At 45.0% G+C, this 22100-nt stretch overlaps 1 protein-coding gene across 1 annotated transcript; it reads left to right on the plus strand.

Annotated features, from left to right (window-relative positions):
* Positions 1–1846: 1846 nt before the first annotated feature.
* CRABP1 (cellular retinoic acid binding protein 1) lies at positions 1847–10648 on the plus strand. The gene is made up of 5 exons (XM_072628612.1): positions 1847–2123; positions 3145–3256; positions 3492–3670; positions 6310–6423; positions 10286–10648. The coding sequence occupies exons 2-5, from the start codon at positions 3187–3189 to the stop codon at positions 10334–10336; spliced, it is 414 nt and encodes a 137-aa protein (XP_072484713.1). The 5' UTR covers positions 1847–2123; positions 3145–3186; the 3' UTR covers positions 10337–10648.
* The last annotated feature ends 11452 nt before the right edge of the window (positions 10649–22100 follow it).

Raw genomic sequence — 22100 nt, forward strand, 5'->3', positions numbered from 1 at the left:
ATATAATAAAAAGCATAAGATTAACAAAGAAAGCCAATTAGGCAAGCTCCCTTACATATTGGAAAACAATTAGTAAAATATTCCAATTTTTAAAAATCAATTTCACAGATACCCCTCTTAAAAATTCGGGCAAAAGCTAAACCTCTTCATCAGTGGGGCGAGGGTTCTCCCCACCTCTCATTTATATTGTTGTAAGTGTCTTCCTTTCTCCAATCTTTCCCTCTCGCTAATTCATCCTTCATTCTTTTGCTAAAATAACATCCCTATTCAAATGACCAATATTCAAATGTTTGTTCACCCAGTCTTTATAGGAAGAGTACTACAGAAGGCAAACCTTTCTATTCCACTTATGGATAACTGGTGCTTAGGAAGTCCTACCTAACATTGAACTAAAAACGGTTTCTCTGTTATTATCACTCAGAGTTCCTCCTTCTGGCCTCTGGGACAAAGTGCAGAAAGCCAATTCTTCTTCTACAGGACAGGGCATACTGGTCTGACAGGTATACTCTCCCCCTCAAAAATTAGTGCTTAAAAATGGTGGCTCCCTATTGCTTTTAGGATAGAACAAACATTCCTTAGTCTGGCATTTAGAGCCCCTAACAAACTGACTCCAGCCTTCTGTCATGGTCTCTCTCCACCAAGAACCAGATATTTCAGCCAAACAGACCTCAGAACTTGAGTTTCCATTTTCTGCTGCCCTCTCTGCCTTCACGCCTTGGACACTCCCCCCACCCCCTTCCCCATCAGGAAGCCCTCCGTCCTTATCAGTCAGACTCTTCGTGTTAGTTTTATTTTCCTGTAAAAATTTTCTTAGAACATTTCATCTGGATCTCTCCTTTCCCCCCCTTATTATCAACCTTGTAACCTACTTATATGCCACGTGTTGTACATTCCCCAATCCCCCTCCCACCCCACCCCCAGCTGTGTAGAAGCAGCTAGGTGGACAGACCAGCGGTCTTGAGTCACCAAGAACTGAGTTCAAAAGAGACCGCAAACCCTTACTAGTTGTGTGACCCTGGGCAAGTCACTTGACCTCAATTTCCCCAACTGTAAAAAGGGGCATAACAAACTCCGCGGGTTATTGTTAGTATCAAATGAGACTGTGCTTAGTTAGCACTTAGTAGGCGTTCTAGAAATGCTCATTCCCTTCCCTCCCCCACCTCCGTGAATTGTTAAACCAACGAAGTCTATTTCTTTTTTTTTATTCTTTGTATCCCTAGAACCTAGCACTCGGGCTGCACCTGCTGAGTGCTTGCTACATGTTTGCAGAAACTAATTCTAAACCTTAAATGCTTAACATCAAGGAGTCATTTTTTCAAGATTTAAAAAAATTTAATGCAAATACCCTTGGAGGAAGAAAGGAATGATTTGCATTCCCACAAAAGTGTAAGTGAATGAGGGAAGATCCTTTCCTCAAAGAGGGATTTGGGGAGTAAGCTTGGAGCAGGCCTGCACGGAGGGTAAATAAAGCGAATTGCATTTGCCCACCTTTCAAAAGCAATCAGTTTGGTGCCGCTCACCCGAAACGCTAAGACTTTTTGCGATGACATGAGAAAAAGAAAAATGCAAACATCGATGCATCCCGATCTAGTAATGGCCCTCCTCCCAGTGTTTCCCGTCCAGGCAGTTGCAATGGTATAGCTTTGCAATGGTGAGGTTTTGCTGCTCCGTGGCTACTTTGTGGCCAGTGAGATTGGCGGGCCCCCGGGTGAAACACAGTGCAATAGGTTCAGGGGAGAAGGAATGGATGCTATCCTAACCCATCCTGGGCAGGTCTTGGGTCAAATAGAATAGCAGGAGACATTGCCTCCACGTGCCCTGCAGAGTTTCGGGGGCATCCCTGGCCAGAGCTCCAGGGGCAGAACGAACCAGACAGGGCGGGTTCTGCTGGGCTATGGGTGGGTGCTGGCGCCACCCCTTCAAGGCCCGGGTGCAGGAGAGAGTGGCCGCCCCAGTGAGCCCGCCCTTGGGGGAGGGGGAATCCCAGGGGGCGAATCTGGGGCTGCGGAAGTGCCTGCGCGCCATCTCTCCCTCCCTGGACAGTAAGCAGCAGCGGCAGCAGCTGGGGCGCAAGGCGGCGCAGCGCAGGGCGCAATCTTCCCCGCTTCCTTGGAGACACCTCGGTGAGAACCCGCTCATAATCCTGCGAGCCAAGAGCTCTTTGCCCCGGGAGGGTTCAGGCCATGCGTGGGCACCCATGGGCCGGACGCCAAGGCCCGCTGGCAGGTCCCACCCATTGAATCGGGCTCCGGGTTGCTGAGGTGCCCCAAGCTCAGCTTCTTTGCAAGGACCCCACTACGCTTTGGTTATTTTTCGGGGATGGGGCGGGTTTGAGGGCGGGGGAGAATTCTTCCAAAGGGCCCCCGCATTATCTCTAAGATCCGCTCCTCCTATCCGGGACCCCTTTTCTGGCTCCTCTTCTTGCTGTCTTCCACTAGGGTACTCGGAGACTGGGGGCCTTGCAGTATTTCGAGAGCTGGTCAATTTTCCATGAAAGCCTCCCCACTCCCGCCGCGGACTCCCGGGGCCCGAGTGGGAGGGAGAGTCACGTACACACGTACACGCGGGGCTCTCCCCCCCCCCACACACAGTGGGTCTACTTCTTGGAGGGCAATCCCTTTCACCAGGGATGATTAAAGTGGTCCGTCCAGCGTTTTATGACGGGGGATGCTCTGGTGCCTGCTACTCCCTCCCCCTCCCCCCACGCCCAGTTAGAGCTTGAGGGAGAGGGCCCGCAGAGCTGCAGGGCACTAAGGTGCCCCCTCCTCTTATTTGTGAGCAAAGAGGGTAGGGGCGGCAAGCAGCGGAGCATCCTAGCTGAATGTGATCTTAGAGGGAGTCGAATCCAAGTCTTTCCTCTTGCAGACTAGGAAACTGAGGCACCGAGAGGTTAAGGGACTTGCCCAGGTTTACCCAGATAGCGAGTGTCCCAGCGCCATCTACATAGGACTTGCTCCACGCCCCGCGTGGAGGGCGCGGCCGATGGAGAGTGGGGGGCGGAGCGGGGCGGGCCGCAGCCTAGTCCCGGGGGAGCAGTGGGCGGGGGTGGGGGTGGGGGCTCTCTGCTAGTGACTCCCGCTCTGGGCAAGGCCGGGCGCAGTCCTGCAGTCGGCTCACAGCGAGCGCTTCGCTCTGATCGCGCAGCCAGCACCGCCAGTGCACCAGTCTCTCGCCCAGCCCCACGCCATGCCCAACTTCGCTGGCACCTGGAAAATGCGGAGCAGTGAGAATTTCGACGAGCTTCTCAAGGCTCTAGGTAAGACTGACCCAGCCGGGCTGCAGGGATTCGGGATGAGGCGAGTCCTCTATGCCCAACTTAGTGGCCACCCTCTGTAGCCTGGACGGCCTCTTTCCTCCAGGGCTGGGCGCTAAGCGATAACGGGGAAGTCTTCCACCTGGAGATCCCCGCTGCCGGCCCTAGTCCCCATTCTCCCTTTGCCTCCTCTTTTCTCTGATCCGATCTCTGCCCTCCTTCCCCTTCCCGGGGCCAGGTGTGAATGCCATGCTGAGGAAGGTGGCCGTGGCCGCAGCCTCCAAGCCGCACGTGGAGATCCGCCAGGACGGGGACCAGTTCTACATCAAGACCGCCACCACCGTGCGTACCACTGAGATCAACTTCAAGGTTGGCGAAGGCTTCGATGAAGAGACGGTGGATGGACGCAAGTGCAGGGTAAGGCGACCCTGGTGGGTGTGGGCCAAGGGCAACCGGACCCCAGGACCATCCACTGGCAGTGCGGGAAAGGCGCTTTGTGGATGGCCCAGCGCACTCTCATTTTACGAATTAGAATACCGAAACTCAGAAAGGGGTTCGCCTGAGACACACACAGGGTTAGTGGCACAGCCAGGGTCCGTACCCTAAAGTCCCTCAGCCCCCTAGTCTCTGGCCTCAGTTGGGAGTGACTGGTGCCCCGGGTCACACCCCTCCTTCCCCTTTAGCCAACCTTGGCAGCCCCGGACCAAGACATGTCGCCTCCAGTTTGAGCCAGCCCACCTTGCCCTCTCCTCTCCGTAATCTTCACAGTCTTTTGGTTTAGGGAACTACAGCTACAAAAAATCAACCCGTTGGACACGGCCTTCTGTCCTCCTTGGTCCAAGCTGGAGTTGCTCTCTGAGGTTTTTAAAGGGTTTGTGTATATCGATCATTTTTTGTCAGTCACCTGTAAGAGGGACAGACTGGCCGTGTCCTTAGCTTTCTTAGCCCAAAGCCTAGAATGGGGGAGGGGAGGAGAGAAATATCTTTAAAGCCGGAGGGAGGACTGCCCACTTTTACCTGTAATGAATTTTTGCCTTGAAATATAGGCTCTTGGGGTGGCATAAATTTTTTTCCACCGAAGTTCAACTTTGCAGCGTCTTTCTCTAGCAGACTCCCAGGTGATTAAGCTTAAACAGCTTTATTAGGTTGTTTCTGCTCACAGGTGTAAATGATGGCTCTGCCTAGCATCCTTTCCCTCCCCATCCCCCCCGTTTGGCTAGGAATGTGTTGGAGGAATGCTTTTGGATCTAGTTACAGTCATCGAGGGGTGGACCACTGAGTAAATTTCCCCTGTGCAAAAAAAAAAAAAAAAAACTGCTTTATGTTATGCATTCCAAATGCCAAGAAACTAGGAATCTGGCAAAAAAAAAAAAAAGCCTGGCTGCTCATCCTTGAGATAGAAAGAATGAAAGGGGCGGGGGGAAGAAACCTGTGTAAGTATTTCTTATTTTCTCCCCCTCTAAAGCATGTAATGCAGTTTTAGATTTAAACCACAAATACAGGAAATAAAAAACCCTCAGCCACCTTCATTTCTGTCTTTGTAAAGGTGAAATTGCATTTGGCTCTGCCTCCCTCTGAAAGAGTAAGGGAGCTCTGCTTCTGCTTAATAATGAAAGCCTTCTAGGGCAGATGGAAAAGCAATTGGACTAACTCCCCATTATTTGAAGATTGATAGAACAGACCCCCTACCTTTAAAAAAAAAAAGTATTTCATAGTGCAATTTTAAAAGAAAACAGAAACAAATTTCCAAAGAGTGTGAAATGATTTATTTTTCCTCCAACTGAGTTATGATCCTTGGCATCCAAAGCCCTGGGATGCCTCTAAACAGCCTTACTCAGTTTTAAGTATTTGCATCCCACCCCCAAAACGTGTTACAGGCGGTTAGTGACATCGGTTTTGAGTCTGAGTCCTAGTTAAATGATTGTTCACACGAAGAGCAGTCTGGGTTAGAACAAAAGCCATAAAATTGGATAGAGAATCTGCCTAATAAGAGAAAAAGACTTCATTTGGACACATGGATAGGGAGTCTGTAGGTGGGGAGGCCAGTTTTGATAGATAAAAGTTTCCCAGGGCACACAGTCTGGAGAGCGGGCCTTTATTTATTCCAACTCTGCTCCCTCCCCTGATGCTGCCTAATGAATGTTTCCCATGTGTTAGTTATAAAGAGATTATGTGTACATTCATTACTGCTCTCTCATATCCACCCCCCCCCCCACTCCATCCCCAAAGCCCAGCTGTTCCCCTGCTTTGTAGAATAATAATACAACACTGGGGGAGCAAAGCAGAGGGGGTCGTCCTTTGCACCTCGTCCTCCTGCAGCACAGGAGAAATCATCTCTCTCAGCCGTCCCTGCCAGTACTGTTCTCCCTTTCAATTGGTTTCATCCCATTCTTTAGCACACTCCTGGCAAGTAGCGATCTGTTTCTCCTCAGGGCATATCTGGTACCCAGGAAGCAATCCCTCAGCTTTTCCAGGGCTCTCAGATGGCCAGGTTCACTGGATAAGGCTTTGCTCAGCCCAGAATGAGTGCAGAGCAGCAAAAATAACTAAAACCAAGTTCCAGCAAAATAAAATACTTCAGGTGTCACAGAAGGAAACCACCAAACAGTTTAACTGATGGTTCGGGCAGGGTAAGACTAAGTGTGTCAGCTCTTGGATTATTAGCCCATAAAACACTCTTAAGTTTCTTCCAGTTTGGGCAGTCTTTGATTCTCGTATGCATTGACATTAATTAAGCCTCTAAGTGTCTTAAAGGAAAGCTGTGTCTTAATGTATTTACAAAAGAAAAACTGCGTTGTCTAATTTGGAATTCAAGACATAAACTGTGCCTGAGGACTCTTGACCCATCCATCTCCTGCTCTAAGTGGGTTTGTACTCAAACAAGCCACTTAACCAGCCGGGGAAGTTGGTTTTGTACCGTTCTGACAACGTATCTTTTCAGCCTCGTTATCGTTGATCCTGCGCTGTTGCTTCCCAGCAGCCATTACTCTCTCTTGCCTTGATCTGGTCTGCTCCGCCAAGTAGAATTCATGGTGCTAATGTTTTCTGGCCTGCAGAGTTTGCCCACTTGGGAGAATGAAAATAAAATCTACTGCACACAAACTCTGGTGGAGGGCGATGGCCCAAAGACATATTGGACCCGGGAGCTGGCCAATGATGAGCTGATTCTGGTGAGGCCCTTCTTACCCTGCTAAGTGAACGTTTCCCCAACCACTTTCATTGCTAACTGGTGTCTTTTTCTTAACTGCTTATACATTCCTCTTTTCTCTGTCTCTTGTCTTTCCCACTCTTCTTGCCCTCTCCACTTTCCTCTGACTTTGTCTCTGCCTGACCCTTGCCTCTCTTACTATCTGCCCTATTTGTCTCCCTCTTTTTCTTTTTCTCCTTTTCTGTCTCTCCCCAACTTCTGTATGCCTCCTTCTCCTTCCTCCTTTCTCTGTCTCTGTCTCTCCCTCCTTTTCTCTCTCCCTCTCTTTCTTCCTCTTTTAGTCTCCCTCCTCCTCCCCTCTTTTCTCTGTCTCTTTCTGTGTTCCACTTTTCTTTGTCACTTTCTTCATCTCACTCCCTCTGCTTTCTCCCTCCTTCTCAGCTTCTACATATCTTCCCCACCTCCCAAAAAGGATAAGATAGAGGTTTCAGAAACTGCCCCTTGAGAAGCAACTCCATTGGATCCTGTCTAATACATCTCATCATTTGCTTAGAGGATTCAGTAGACTTTTCAGCAGATGGGGAATGGGAGGAGAATTTCAGTTCAGGAGGTCATTCTGCAGATAATAATAACAACAAAAACCTTTAATTTGATAGCTCGTTAATATGATAGAAAGAACTTTGCTCCCATCATCCTCCGAGGGAGGTAGGGTAGTGCCGATGCTCCTTACATTTGAGAGAAGATGGGACTGAGACTGAGTGGGGGTGTGATCTGCCCAGGGTCTGTCCCCCAGCTCTAGAGAACCCAGGTCTCTGAACCCCAGGGCTATCATTCCTTCTATGACTCTGCCGGTACCTCCAGAGGACCTGAGACCAAGAGGTGAAACTGATCTGTTTGCACTCAGTCTATGAGACTGAGCCATGAAGAATATAATAGCCTGACCCAGGAGGGTGGGCTAGGTGATACCAAGGTCCCTGACAGCTCTTGACTTTGTGTTTATTTGGACTGGCCTGCTACCTAGAGGGAATATCTTTGTCCATTCATTAACCAGGGACTGTCATCACATTTTGCACACTGTTTCTTAGCAGGAACAGCTAGAGGTGACCTTGCCTGCAGGAGGGTAAATGATGCTTCAGGCAAACAGCTTTTCGCCTTGCTTTCATTTTTGCTGTACAGGATGAATACCAATTTGCCTTTAGCCTTGCCAGTGAGCACCCCAGAAGTCTCTTTTCCCATCTTGCAAAAGCAGATGGTGAGAAAATGACTTGCTCATGGCCCTACTGCTAATAAGGGAACTGGGATTTGAACAAAGTGCTCATAATTTCAAGGACTCTTGATAGGCATTTATTAAGTGACTACTGTTTACCACACAGTGTACTATCTTCTAAGAATATAGAGAAAAGAAAGCCCCTGCCTGTAGCTTACATTGCAGGGGTTAGCGCAGTACCTGCTGTTGAATGTTAAAGAGCTGTTCATTAGTGGAAGTTAATAAACATTCCATTTCTGGGTGTATTTAAGCATAGGCTAGATGGTCACTGGTTCAAGATGTTGGAGTAAAAGTTAGACTCTGTAGAGGTAGCAAAGTACTATGGCTACATGATTCTGAGTAAGTTACTCACTTCACCTTTCTGGATTTGAGCCTCCTTACCTTTAAAATGGGACTGCTGATCCCCACAACGTTGCAGGGTTGCCATGAGTCTTAAAAAATGAGACAACATACATGAAGTGCCTTGACGTGCTAGCTGTCTAAGCCCTGGGGTCCTTTTGGGCCCTAGGATGGTAGTGTGACTTTGTGTGGATGACACACTGGACTTAGAGTCATCTTCCTATCTCTTACATTATTTTGACAAAATGGAGTGGCCATTTTGAACAAGCATTTTTTATTAGAGTAAGGACAGTGGAGTGTGGTAGCCTGGACCATTTAACTGTGGCTAGCAGATAATGGCCTTAGGGGAGTACGGTTATTAATTTATGGATTGCCACTATATTTTTTTAAAATTGAGCCTGAGGACTCCAAGGACATTCCCTCCTTCCTATGTGTGTGTTCTTTACCGTGTATCAGTTGCAGGATGTGTGAGATCATATCGGGCTTAGAAGTTTTCTTGGGGAACAGATAAGGAATTTTAGAATCATAGGATTGTAAATTAAAATTGAGAAGGGACTGTAGGAGTCAGGTAGTACAACATCCCCCTTTTATGGATGGGGAAACTGAAGCTTAGAGGTTAGTCAGGTTATGAATGACAGATTCTTAAGTAGAGCCTGTCCAGAATGATTTCTGGGGCCTATAGTTCTCCTTTTGGAGCTCAAGGCCAGTGTGAGAAGAAGAGAAGTAGGTAGTAAATGGATACAAACAGAACACTGATTGAGGGTATCAGGCTCAGCCCTATGTGCTGGGGAAATAAAGACTAGGTACTAATGAAGGCAAATAATGAATCCCACATGTATTCAAATTCATACTATATAAAGTTAAAATTATTTGAAATATGGATTACATCAACAGAATTCATATTTGCACTAATTGGGGCTTAGTTATATGTGCAAACACAGCAGACCCTCCCTCAAGGAGTTTACATCCTGGTGGGAAAATAGAAGACTTGGGTGGGGGTGGGGGATGCTCGAGTTGGTAGAGGAGGAGTCTACAGAGTGCGTCTTCATGGAACATCTGGGTATTTTCCAGGTTCCCCTGCTTAGACTTATCTTCAGTTTTATATTGGGGACCCATTTACATCTTGCTTGGTTCTGCTCTTATAAAAACATTTTGTAGTGAGCACAAAGAGTGACTTCTAATTTATAATCCCTTAAATTGAACCAGGCTTTAAAGTCTTCAAAAGACTCACATGCCTTAGAGATAATTAGAAATGGAAGGGATGTTAGGAAGCAGCCCTGTTTTCTTACTATCCTTTGCAGAGAGCGGGGGCACTTAAACTCAGAGTGAGAGGCTAAGTGACTGACTGGTCCAGGATTATGCTGCTCATTAATGGCCAAGCTGGGACTCAGGCTTGGTGATCTGGCCCAACACAAGCCATTCCTGACTCTAGTCTGATGTTCTTTACATCACCTCATTCTGCCTTCTGTATTTGGGCCTTAAGACGTAGGGTCATAGGACCAGAGATCTGGAAGTGGTCATCATCTAGTTTAACCTTCTCATTTTATAGATAAGGAAACTGAGGGCAAGATAGGTTAAATGACTATCCCAAGGTCATACAGGAAGTAAGAGAAGGATTTGTGACCCCCCCTCCTCCAACTGTTGCTATGTCCCGAATGCAAAGATATGGTTAAGTTTGTTTACCTAATTAGTTTTCAGAAGTGAAAATCCCATCACTGTTATTCCAAAACCATGTCTGATGAACATGTCCAGGCTTAGCTATAGCCTTCAAGGGACCTTCTTTCATCCCTCTCTGTTTTCCTCCAGCTCTGATTCTGAGATCAGGAGATCTTGAGGGATGAATGAGCAAGGGTGGAGAGCAGAGAATGAGTGGGAGACCTCTCCAGGCTGCGGTGAGGCTCTCCTCTGCTCTGTCCACTACAACAGGAAACAGAGTAGGGCCCCCTTCACAAATGCCAGAGGCCAGGTCCTCCCTCTTGAAGTTCTTGCCAGGGAACTCCCGCTAGAATTCATGCCACCCAGGATGGAAAGTTGAACAGAAGAATCCTTTCTTATTTGCTGCCCTCATCCTTATCGCAATTACCGAGACCTCTGTCTCTCCTCTTTGCCCTTTGCATGAGAACTCAAGAACCTCTGTTTGTCCTCTTTACCCTTTGCATGAGAACCCAAAAAATGAGATGTCGGGCAGACAGGCTTCCAAATGGGAAAATGAGCAGTATCGTTCACCTAAAAACTATTTTATGCACTGATCCACGCTTTTTCTTCCTTTGTGCTGCAGACTTTTGGTGCCGATGACGTCGTGTGCACAAGAATCTATGTCAGGGAGTAAAAAGATGATGGTCTAGTCTGGTCCTGGGGATGGGGAGGGGGGCGTAGAATGAAGGCATGTGAATCCATACTTTGTGAGGGGCTAACTCCTTAGGGGACCCAGGACCAGCTCTCCCTGAAGCAGCTTAGAATGTGAACCTGAATTCAGATGAGAAGTCCTGTCAGCTGACATTAGGTGTTTTCCTTGTTGTTTTTTTTCCTGTACTAAAAACAGTCGTGTTCTGTCTTCTAAGACATCACTCTTCCAGTGTATTCGCCATTTTGAATCTTGGAATTGGAATGGTTTGATTACTCATTAAATTTGTTGGGCACATTTCAAGTTCCCTTTTTTCTTTCATTCACTGATTCCTTACTGTTCCGTTCATTCACTCATTCGTTCCACAAACATGGGCAAGGAGGGTCTGGGGGTACAGACGGAAACACAAAATACTTCCTGCTTATATCTCAGGGATGACTCTAAATCATTCAATGAACATTTATTAGAACACCTATTGTATGGTAGGTGCTGAGTATACAAAAAGGAATATCATTCCTGCTCTGGGGGGTTTACATTCTAGGAGAGATAAGTGGTCAGTCAACAAGCATTTGTTAAGTACTTACGATGTATCAGGAACTGTCCTGAGAATACAAAGATAAAACATGATCCCTGCCCTTGAGGATCTTACAATCTAACAGAGACAATAGTTACGTGAACGCAAGATACACGTAAACAGGGCAAATGTCTTGGGAACCTGCATGGTAGAGAGGGGAAAGAATTAAACTCTGGGTCTCAGTTTCTTCATCTGTACAATGGAGAGGGGAAATGAATTTAATGATCTCTAGAGCTCCTACTAGCCCTGAATCTATAAGTTAGTCCAAAGTAAGTGGAATGGGGCATCAGCAGCTAGGGGAATCAGAGAGGGCTTGCTGTAAAAAGTGGCTTTCCACTGTTTTGTGGACCACAATGTATCCCAAGTAAACAGAAAGGGGGACCACTGATCTTGTATAATAAGATCCCTGCAGGCACATACTGACTTGGTTTTAAAATGTAATGTTACCTGTGTTTTATCGTATCTTTACTGGTTTTGTTAAATATTTCCCAACTCTATTTTAATCTGGTCTTGGCTTCACTCTGGAGTACTGCTGGCCAAGTGCAGCCCTTGGTGTGTGCTTGACACCTGCTGTATCTGGTCTGGCCAAGGACATGTTCTCTATCTAGGCTTAGAAAGTGGATCTGGTTAGAATCGTGTGGAAATGGAGAGAAAGAATAAAGGCCTGCAGTCATGGAACTTTTTTTTTTAGTGCACGAGCTTTGAGATGCCTAAATGGGTATCTGAATGTCTTTTTTTTTGGTCTCCTCCGTGGCCCTTTATATGTTCCACTTGGGTCAGGTTCCCAAAAAAGCCATAAATAAAATAGTGCTTGGAAGTCTTCCACCACCACTCTGCTTCCCCAAATCCATCACTAGAAATTGTCCTTCAGTAGCTGTGTGACCTCAGACAAGTCAATGAACCTCACTGCCTCACTTTACTCATCTGTAAAATGGGAATAAGTAGCACCTACTTCTCAGGAGGATTATGAGATTTAATGAAATAACGTATTTGCAAACCTTAAAGATTTTCGCAAATGCTAGCTATTAATATTACCTCTGGTCTACCCTTCCTCCCCATCCCAAACATTTTCCCCAGAGATCCCTGAGATCAAATGACTCCTCCCAGCATACTCTTTTTGGAATTAGTATTATGTTCAGCATAAACTGCTGCAGCTGCTGCAGATCAAATATGTTTTCTAGGAAGGGGGAAAACATTGGTACATTGAGTCCTCTCACATGACTTTGTTTTGCGAAGACCATTAAAATGTTAATAAACATCAATGAACAGATTAGTTTGTGATGACAAAAACATTTCTTACGGCACTTTATGGCTTGCAAAGCTCTTCACTCACAACTCCTGTGAATCAGGGAAAGGGTAGCCCCCATTTGAGTGGCTAGGTCACTGGACCTGCAGCTAGGAAGTCCTGGGTGAGAATTCTTCAGATACTTACATCTCTGTGTTACATTCTAAATCCATGACCACATGCAAATAATTATACGTATAGGATTTATACAGTGTAGATGATCACAGGAAAAAGAAATGGGGTGGGGTGTGGAGGGACTGGGAAAGCGCCACTCTAAAAGGCGGGCCTTTGCTGGGACTTGAAGGAAGCCAGGAGAGCTAAGAAGTGGAGGGTGGGGGGAGAGGGGAGGGAGGGAGAAAGAGAGAGAGAGAGAGAGAGAGAGAGAGAGAGAGAGAGAGAGAGAGAGAGAGTGCAAGAGCATTCCAAGCAATTCCAAGCATGGAACAGCCAGGACAAAAATATGGAGTCTGAAGATTTCACATATTACATTTACAGCAAGGAGTCAGCCATAGGTGGATCACAGATTTTATGTAAAAATGTAAAAATGACTAGAAAAGTTCCAGGTTCTGAAGGGCTTATGGTCAGACCATTCTCTTTACATGCAATTTTTATTTTATTTTTTCCCAATGACATGTAAACAAAATTTTTTAACATTTTCTTCTTAAAATGTTAAGTTCCAAATTCTTTCCCTCCCTTCTCTCCCTGTTTATTGAGAAGACAAGCAATTTGATATAGATTATACACGTGCAATCATGCAAAACATTACCATATTAGCCACATTGCAAAAGAAAACACAGACCAAAAAAACCAAGAATAATAAAGTTTAAAAAAAAAGTATGCCTTAATCTGCATTCAGACTCCACCAGTTCCTTCTCCGGAGGTGGAAAGCATTTTTTCATTATAAGTCCTTTGGAATTGTCTTGGATCATTGCTTTGCTGAGAATGGCTAAGTCATTCACAGGTCATCATTGTTACAATGTTGCTGTTACTGTGGATTTTGTCCTGGTTCTGCTCACTTCACTTTGCATCAGTTCATATAAGTCCTCCCAGGTTTTCCAGACTCATATTTTTTACTAGACTTTTTGATCCTGGAGCAGAGATCTGGAATGCCATCCCTGCTCTGTCCCACCTGGCTGAAGCCTTTGGAAAGGTCACTGTCTCCAGGCCTGCACCAGCTCTGCCGCCTGACCCAGAATTCCTCTCTGCTGTATGGTAGAGGGCTCATTCTCCCACTGGAGTCCTCACTCACACAGGATAGCATATCTTTTAAGGTAGAGGATACTTCTCTGAAAGCAATTCACTTAGACTTCTGTGCCACTGACCCTCTGGACTGATTGCTTTCTTTATGACTGGGAGTGACTCTTGTAGGTTCACCTTTAATAATCTTCCAGTCATGAAGCTACACTTTATGCCTCTGTGCAGACATACTCAGTACTGTCTAGCACACCACAAGTGCTTAATAAATGCTTAGTGACTTGGCTGCCTACCAAGTTCTCCCTCTCCGTACTCCTCCCCCATCCCATGAAATATGCCTAGAGGAGATTTTCATAGGTGTTATATAATGTTTTTCAAGATTTACAAAGTGCTTATGACTCTATGGTTCAGGATGTTTTTGCACTGGCCCTTCTGGCTTAAAGCAAAGAATCTGAGAGCAGAATTTCTTTGGTTTCTCCTGGACACAGAATGTTCAAGCTGGGAAGGCCTTTTGAATACAGACTGGCAGAACTGGAAGGGATCTGAGGACATGGACAGTCAGAACTGGGAGGGTCCTAAGAACATAGGACACCAGAACACATGTCAGAGCTAGAAGGGACCTTGGAACTTGGCCTTTGAAAGATGGAGAAAGCCTTCAAAATACAAGCCTTTGTCATTTTATAGAGAAGAGACTGAGGCTGAGAGGGAAGTGTACTGCCATATTTTCATCTTCTCCTGTTTCTGGCTATATTCTGACTTAATCAGCTCCTTAAGGAGCTCACCCCCAGGGTATATCCATTTTTAGATCAGTCTCCTCAGATACAGTCACCCCAATAAACTAAGCTAGCTTGAAGCAAAATTGTGAACCCAGACTCAGATCCCAGCTCTCTTGTTACTACATGCGTGACCTTGGGCCAGTCACTTAACTTTTCAATTGCCTCATCTATAAAAGAAAGCTCACAATACTCAATAACAACTTCCTCCCAAGATCCTGGTGAGGAAAACCATTTAGCAAGCCTTAAAGCACTGTATGCCCTTGTGGATGGTTGCTGCTATTTTTACCTTGAACTTTACTGATGTTCTGCACAAGGCTCAGGTGTGTTGCTGGGCCACTGCACCCCTGGAACCTGAGGCAATTCCTCCAAGTCCCTGTGGGAGATGAAAACTCTCCTGCTAGTGAGATATATGTATGTGTATGTGTGTACATACAGCACATACATGTGTATATTGTATGTATGTGTACATATGTTCATGCATGTATGTATGGGAGCATGTGTAGGTATGTGTATGACTATCTATAATTATATACATGTGAGCAGTGTGTGTGTGTGTGTGTGCGTGTGTGTGTGTATGGCAAAGTAATCATCCTCCTGGTGACCCAAGGGAATTGGGCTGAGGATGAACTGAGTCCCACTGGCCCAGGCTTAGCTTTGCCAACTTGGTGATGGCAGGTGCCGGAGAAAAATGGTCCCCACCAGTGAAACAGACACTTTCCCTGTCTAGAGCATAGCACACTGCCTGGCACATAGTAGGTATTTAATGATTGATTAATGTCACAGATTCATAAAATAAGTCTCTCAACCATGGTGGACTGGGGAATCTCTGTAGCTTGGATTCAGACCATGATGGCTCTTTGAAAAGTAACTAATGACAGTCTGATGCTTTATTTGGTAGGTGTGTTTAGCCCCTGGAAGAAGCATAGATAAATAATCTTAAAAGTACTCCATGTAGAGTCAGAGGAATTGGTTTCAAATGCTGATCACATGACTGAGCAGGTCATTGAACCTCTTTGGGCCTTGTTTCTTCATCTGTAAAACGGTTGTTGTGAGGATTATCTCAAGAGATCATCTGTATAAAACCCTTTGCAAATCTTAAAGCTCCACATAAACATATGCTATTATGAACATCATCATTATCAATCATCATCATCATCTCAGGTCCCTTCCTAACTCGATGTGACTGTGCCTGTGATTGACTGACATGCAGGCTGACTTCTTCAAATAAGGCAGGTCAACACCTTTCCTGGCTTTGTAGAGAGCTGCCCAGAGTTCTGATCAGTGACTTACCTAGGGTCGTACAGCTGGTGTTGGTCGGAGAAGGGACTGGAACTCAGGTCTCCCAGGATGCCGAGTGCTCCACTGTGCTATTCTGCCTCTCTTTGGCAGACCCTTGTGTGACTCGAACCAAACCACCAATGCATCTAAGCAGAGGGCCTCATTCGGAGCAGACAATCCAAAGGTTTTTTTTCCCTCAGTTGCACAATTTTGTAATTCTCATACATGTACAGATTTAGAGCTAGAGAGGACCTTGAAGGCCATCCAGACTAACTCTTTAATTTACAAATGAGGGAACTAATTGGAGTGTTACACTACGGCTGCTGTGGAGGTGTAAGACCAAAAACAGCAGCGCACGGGAGGCTGCTAACACAGGTCCTTGATCTACTTTTCTAAAGGAAAGATAGCTTCAAAGGGGTTAATAATATTGCTTTAATTAAACAAAGAGAAAGATATACAAGTATATATGTAAAGACATACATGTATATATGTAAAGACATACACGTATGTATGTAAAGACATACACGTATGTATGTAAAGACATACAAGTATGTATGTAAAGACATACAAGTATATATGTAAAGACATACAAGTATATATGTAAAGAGAGAAGTGAGTATCCAAGAAAGAATCCAATGGACAGGTCTCCAGCTGTCTAAACAGAATAATAGATACATGATCACCACACCAGGGAGTGCCCACATCTGGGTTCACAAAGCCGGGGGACCCCTTAACAGCGACTGCCCAAAGTCTCATCTGGCCAAATCGCAAAGACCTTAGGCCAACATTCTTCCCATAAGTGAGCCCCAAAGCAAAACACTAACCTCCCAGTAGATATATAGTTTTCCACTAATAGGCTCAGAGCCAGAGGGCATCACAACACATGTGACTCAGTGCCCAGTTAGCTCAGTGCCAAAAGGGGTAAAATCCTATGTGATTCAGCATGAAATATATCACAGCTGTGAACTGGGCCAGAGTTCAAAGCAGCAAGACATTTGTGATTGAAATACCTGTGTACCTTTAGACCTGGGAACATAGCCCCTGTTCCAAGGGAAAAAAGGAACACATGTGGTCACTTAAGCCTATAAATGGACGGGGAAGATGTTATATTCTCTTAACCCTTCACTGATCCCCACAGAAGTGACGTGATTTCCCCCAACATCTCACATGCAAAAAAGTGGCAGAGGCAGGATTTTAACCCAGATCTGACTCCACATACAACCCTCTTTTCCACTGTTACATGGCTTCTGCTCCAGAGAACTAATGGCTGCAGAAGGAAACTGAGTTCATTTCAACAATCTATGCCTAGAGCGCTCTTTCTACGGAGTGTCCCAAGTGCTTTCCCACCAGTCTTTCTCACTGACCCCCAATTTTGAAGTCGAAAAATCTGAGTTTGACATGACCAGTTTTGCAACCCATAAGTGTGTGACCCTGAGGCAAGTTACCATCTCTAAATCTCAGTTTCATCATCTGTGAAATGGGTGTCATAAAACTTAGACTGATTCCCCAACAGGGTTGTTATAAGGAAAGTGCTTTGTAAAACCTGAAATGCTCTGAAAATATGAATTAACATTGAAGAGAGCACTGACCTGGGATGTAGGAAGACTTGGAGTTGAGGCATGTCTCTGACACAGTGAGATCAGGGACAAATACCTTAGCCTCAATAAACCTCAGTTTCTTTTTCTGTAAAATGAGAGGATTGGACTACATGGCTTCTAAGATCCTTTTTAGCCTAAATCTGAGATAGATAGCTAGATAGATTGCTAGATACATAGATAGGTAGATAGATAAATAGATAGATAGATAGATAGATAGATAGATAGATAGATAGATAGATAGATGATAGATGGAGAGAGAGATAGAGAGATGAATAAAGGGGTAGAAAGATAGATGAATAGAAGAACTGAGATATGGATTCCTATCTATTTGATCTTGGACAATCCTTCATTGTCTCTTTGTTCACTTGTAAATAGAAGGGGTCATTCTGGACAGAGCTATACCTTTGTAGCTCTCAATCTGGTGACCCTGTTGAATCTAAAGCATTGCTTCACAATCTTTTTGAGTTTGAGAACCCTTTTTTGATGTTAAATTTTTTTCACAGAACCCCTCCACCCATAATAGTAATTCTACTTTGAATATCTATTGTCTGGAAATAAATATAGACATAAATAAATTGACAGTCTGACCCATCTGTGATACACAGATTGAGATCTGCTAGTTGAAGTTATGCTTTCAAGGCACTAAATTTTCCTACCCTTTGGCCCAGAGATCCCACTACTGGGTTTATACCTCACAATGGTTAATGACAGCCAGGAAAGGCCCATATGTTCCCAAATACCCATAGAAGCTTTATTTGTAATAACAAAAAGCTTGTAACAAAATACATGCTCACTGACTTGGGACTGGCTGAGTAAATATGGTGCATTTTATGGTGATGGGCTCCACATGGATTGATGAGTATCAAGAATTCAGAGAAACATGTACTGAATGACGCAGGAAGAAAACAGGGTCAAAAAGACAACTCGAACAGCAACTGCAACGATTTAAATGAAGACCATACTGAAAGAGGACACAAGTCAGGTCAAAGTCAGTTAAAAATATAGGTAACATTTTTTCAAAGTCAGGACACCCAACCCTCCTTTCTGTTAATAACTGAATTATAAAAAGGGGAATTTCAGAAATTACAGAAGGAGAAACTAACACCAGGAGTCTTTTTATAAGGACATCTTGCTAGACTTTTCAGAAAATGTAATTTGAGGGAGTTGGGAAGTTCTTGGTGTATTTGTTGGGAAGTGTCTGTTGTGTTTAAATAAAATACACCCATGGAAGCACATTTTGAAGCAAAGTATGTTTTCAAAACAGAGTTGGGGGTGGTCTAGTCAGGATCACAGGGTCATAATTTCAAGGGGAGCAGGAGACAGTCATCTTGGATGTAATGTACTAGCTGGATCTGGAAAAACGAGCCTCCTCCCCTCACTCCCCGAATCAGCTCCCTTGACCCTTTTCCGCCCATTGTAAAGAGAATGATACAATGGGAAAAGTACTAGAATTGGGTGCAAAGGATCTGCGTTCAAATCTAGCTTTGTCATTTCCTTCCTGTGTGACCTTGTGCAAATAACTTTCCTTCTCTGGGCCTCCATTTCCTTATATGTAAAATGAGGGTAAGGATTGCCCAGTCCTACGATCCCCTGACCACCCCAGGCCACACTGGTCCCGTTTTTTCCCCAAGCTTCAAGCCTTGACTGTTGGTACCTGACTTGTGGAATTTAGCCCTCTCTGCCTCTGCAACATCTCTTAATTGTTGTACTGCAATGATATTTAAAATCCCCATGTGTTTATTTCTTCTCTCAATGACACTATATGTATAAGGTACGAGAGGAGCAACTAAGTTTTATATATTGCCATGTTTGTGAAATTCAGTTCAATCCAAATCAATTTAACAAGCACTTATTATTATTGTTCAGTTGTGTCCAACTCTTCATGACCCTGTCTGGGGTTTTCTTGGCAAAGATACAGAAGCGGCTGGCCGTTTCCCTCTCCAGCTCATTTTACAGATCAGGAAATTGAAGCAAAAAGCATTAAGTGAGTCACCCAGCTAGTAGGTGCCTGAGGCCAGATTTGAACTCAGGGCATCCTGACTCCAGACTTGGTACCCTATTCACTACACCATCTAGCTACATTTATTTAGTCCTTGCTAACTGCCAGGCACTAGGATGGGTGCCAGGGGCACAAAAATAGTCCCAGCTTCAAGTCACATTCTGCTGAGGGCAAAAACATTTAAATAAATAAATACATTTATTTAATAATTTATTTAATAAAATTAATACATGCATACATTTATATAAATAAGTACATTTAAAGAAATAAATGAAACCTACACAAAAATATACACAGAATAAATACCAAGTAATTTTGAGTGCCGGAGGCAGGGGCATTAGGGGAATCAGGAAAAGTCTCTTGTAAGAGGTAGAACTTGTGTTGAGTCTTGAAGGGAATTAAGTGACCCAAGGAGCAGAGATGAGAAAGAAGGGCATTCCAGGCATTCCTGGGAGACAACCTGTGCAAATGAATGGTGATGGGAAATGGACTGTTGTACTCAGGAATTGTGAGCAGGCAAGATTAGCAGAATGTAAAATGTGTAAAGAGAAGCAATGCATAATCACCCTATCTTATTGGGAGTCATCTTGTGAATCCCAACTGGAGGAGCTTTATTTCATCCTAGAGGTGATAAGGAGCCCCTAGGGCTTCTTGAGCAGGGGAGAGCTAGGTCAGATCTGAGATTCAGGATGAGCAGTTTAGTACCTGTGTGGAAGCTGGATTGTTCAGGGTAGAGGCTGACTGTGAGGAGGTCAGTAGGGGCTATGGCAGTTGCCCAAGTGAGAGGTGGCAAAGGCCTGAATTAGGTTGGCAGCTCTGTGAGTAGCCACCAGGGAATAAATAAGAGAAATAAAAGGAAGGTAGAATCAGCAAGATTTGGCAACTGATGAGATACTGGAAATGAAGGAGAGTAGAGAATGGAACCTGGGTGCCTGGAAGACAGAGATAGGGGTAGGTTTAGAGTTCTGCTTTAGACACATTGAATTAGAGCCGCCTATGAGAGGTCCCACCTCTGACACATACTGGCTGTGTGACCTAGGTAAATTGCTTAAATTCTCAGTGCTCTAGGCAGTTCTCTAAAATAGAAAGTGCTGTCCTACACTGGTAGAAGGAATCCTTCACTGACAGTTCCCTATACCAATGAAACCACATGTCCAACCCCTATCCTTATGAGAAATCCAGAGAGGCAGTAGATAAAAAGCTGGCCTGGGAGTCAGGTAGACCTGGGTTCTAGCCCTGCCTCTGACATATTCTGGCACCACCAATACTATAAATTGTAGGAACTGCCATTTGTTGGTAGAAGAACATTGGAGATGTCTAGCAGGCAACCTAGATGAATTTCCTGGGCAAGTCCGGGTCTTTGAGTTTAGAAGTTTGGAAAAGAGAAGCAATAAAATTATAACCTATTTTTCTTCTCCTCCTCCTTAATATTGTTCAAATACCTCATTTGATTTTCACAACAATCCTGAGAGGCAGGTGCTGTAGGTATGACTATTTCCATTTTACAGATTAGGACATGGAGCTTCTAAGAGGCGAAGTGCTTGGCCGTGGTCACACAGCTTGGGCAGGATTCAAAGCTAAGTCTTTCTTGTGCTCAGTCTAGTGGTGTGGAACTCTACCACACTGCCTCTTGGACCAACTGGGCAACCATGATTAGGAGCACTAAGAGAGAACACTGTCAAAAGCAGGAAAGGCACAGGCACCAGGGGTGTCCTGCAGCCACACTTACCATAACCCCAGAGGCAGCCCACACAAGGTTCTCCACCATCTGGAAACAATCAAGAAGAGCGTTCTCTGAGTTAACTAGGGATGCAAATGAGCAAAAGCCCTCAGAGTAAACCTTGAGGGATCCTATTTCAGGCCCTGTCTCTCTCCTGCCCACACCCAATTTGTCTTTGTATCAGGCCTCGTCAACCCAACTGCAGGCAGACCTTTCCCTGGTCAGAGATAGCTGAGCTGATGGGGCCTTCTTGATCATGTCATCCAACTCCCTCTTTTTACAGAGGGTAGCCTAGAAGGGAAGTGATGTTCCCAAGGTCACAAAGCAAAACAGTCACAAAGCCCAGACGTGAATCCAGCTCTTTGGCCTCTCTGTCTCTGTTCTCCTTACTACCCTCAAGATGTGTCTTTAGGTTCCCTTTGAGTAGGACACACTGGAGATCCCATTGTCTCAATGTACACATTCACTCCTTTATGTTAGGCATAGGACGATCATGAACCAAAAGAATTTGGAAAGAAAAAAAGGCACAAGGAATGTTTGCTGACCCAGAGCACATGAGATCTGAGAACATTAGGAATACTCTTGGCTACCTGTGTGTCTTTGGGCAAGTTACTTGCCCAATCTGAGAGGTTGGACTAGATCACTAAGGTCTCTTACAGCTCTAAATCTAAGTCATTCAGCCTTTCTGAGTCATAATTTCTCCGTCTGTGACATGGGAATAATTATGACAGCTACCACATAGTAATGTCAAGAAAAGTAGATTTAGAATCAAAGAATATGCATTAGAATACCAAGCTCTGCTACTTCCTGGAACCTCTAGGATCTTGGACAAGCCCCTTCAACAACCTGGTCCTACTTTTGTTCATCTGTAAAATGAGGGGATTAGAAGGGATGAGCTCTCCGTTCCTTTAAAACTTGAAATACTATGACCTAGTAGGTAGAGCAGATAGAGAGATGGCTTCAGAGTTGGGAAGACCTGACACATTCTGGCTGGATGATCCTGGGACAAGTCAGTGTCCCAGACAACTCTGAGATTTCACATTGGAGTCCTCAAAACTATGCCTACTGCTAACTCACCTGGGGGACTTGGTGAGCCTGCTACTGGAAAAATGGAATGATATGTAATGGAGGGATCCAACCCCCAATCCAAGACCTCTGCCCTTTGAGGTCAATCACTGGTGATTATTATGGGGGGGGAGAATAGTACTGAAAAGGCCCCAGGTTCTCAATAGTAGCCTTAGAAACCTGAGTAGGGGTACACTCTGGGGAGTCAACCTGCTAGTGTGCATGTAGGTTGGGAGATTAAGTCCAGAGTCTATATACAT

Source organism: Notamacropus eugenii, chromosome 1 (assembly GCF_028372415.1).
Source record: "Notamacropus eugenii isolate mMacEug1 chromosome 1, mMacEug1.pri_v2, whole genome shotgun sequence".
Taxonomy (NCBI): domain Eukaryota; kingdom Metazoa; phylum Chordata; class Mammalia; order Diprotodontia; family Macropodidae; genus Notamacropus; species Notamacropus eugenii.

Excerpts from the sequence above, each read along its gene's own strand:
- CRABP1 (XM_072628612.1), top strand. The coding sequence starts at position 3,187 with ATGCCCAACTTCGCTGGCACCTGGAAAATGCGGAGCAGTGAGAATTTC. Across the intron at positions 3,257-3,491 it reads CGAGCTTCTCAAGGCTCTAG|GTGTGAATGCCATGCTGAGG; the intron begins GTAAGACTGACC and ends TCCCGGGGCCAG. Across the intron at positions 6,424-10,285 it reads CCAATGATGAGCTGATTCTG|ACTTTTGGTGCCGATGACGT; the intron begins GTGAGGCCCTTC and ends TTTGTGCTGCAG.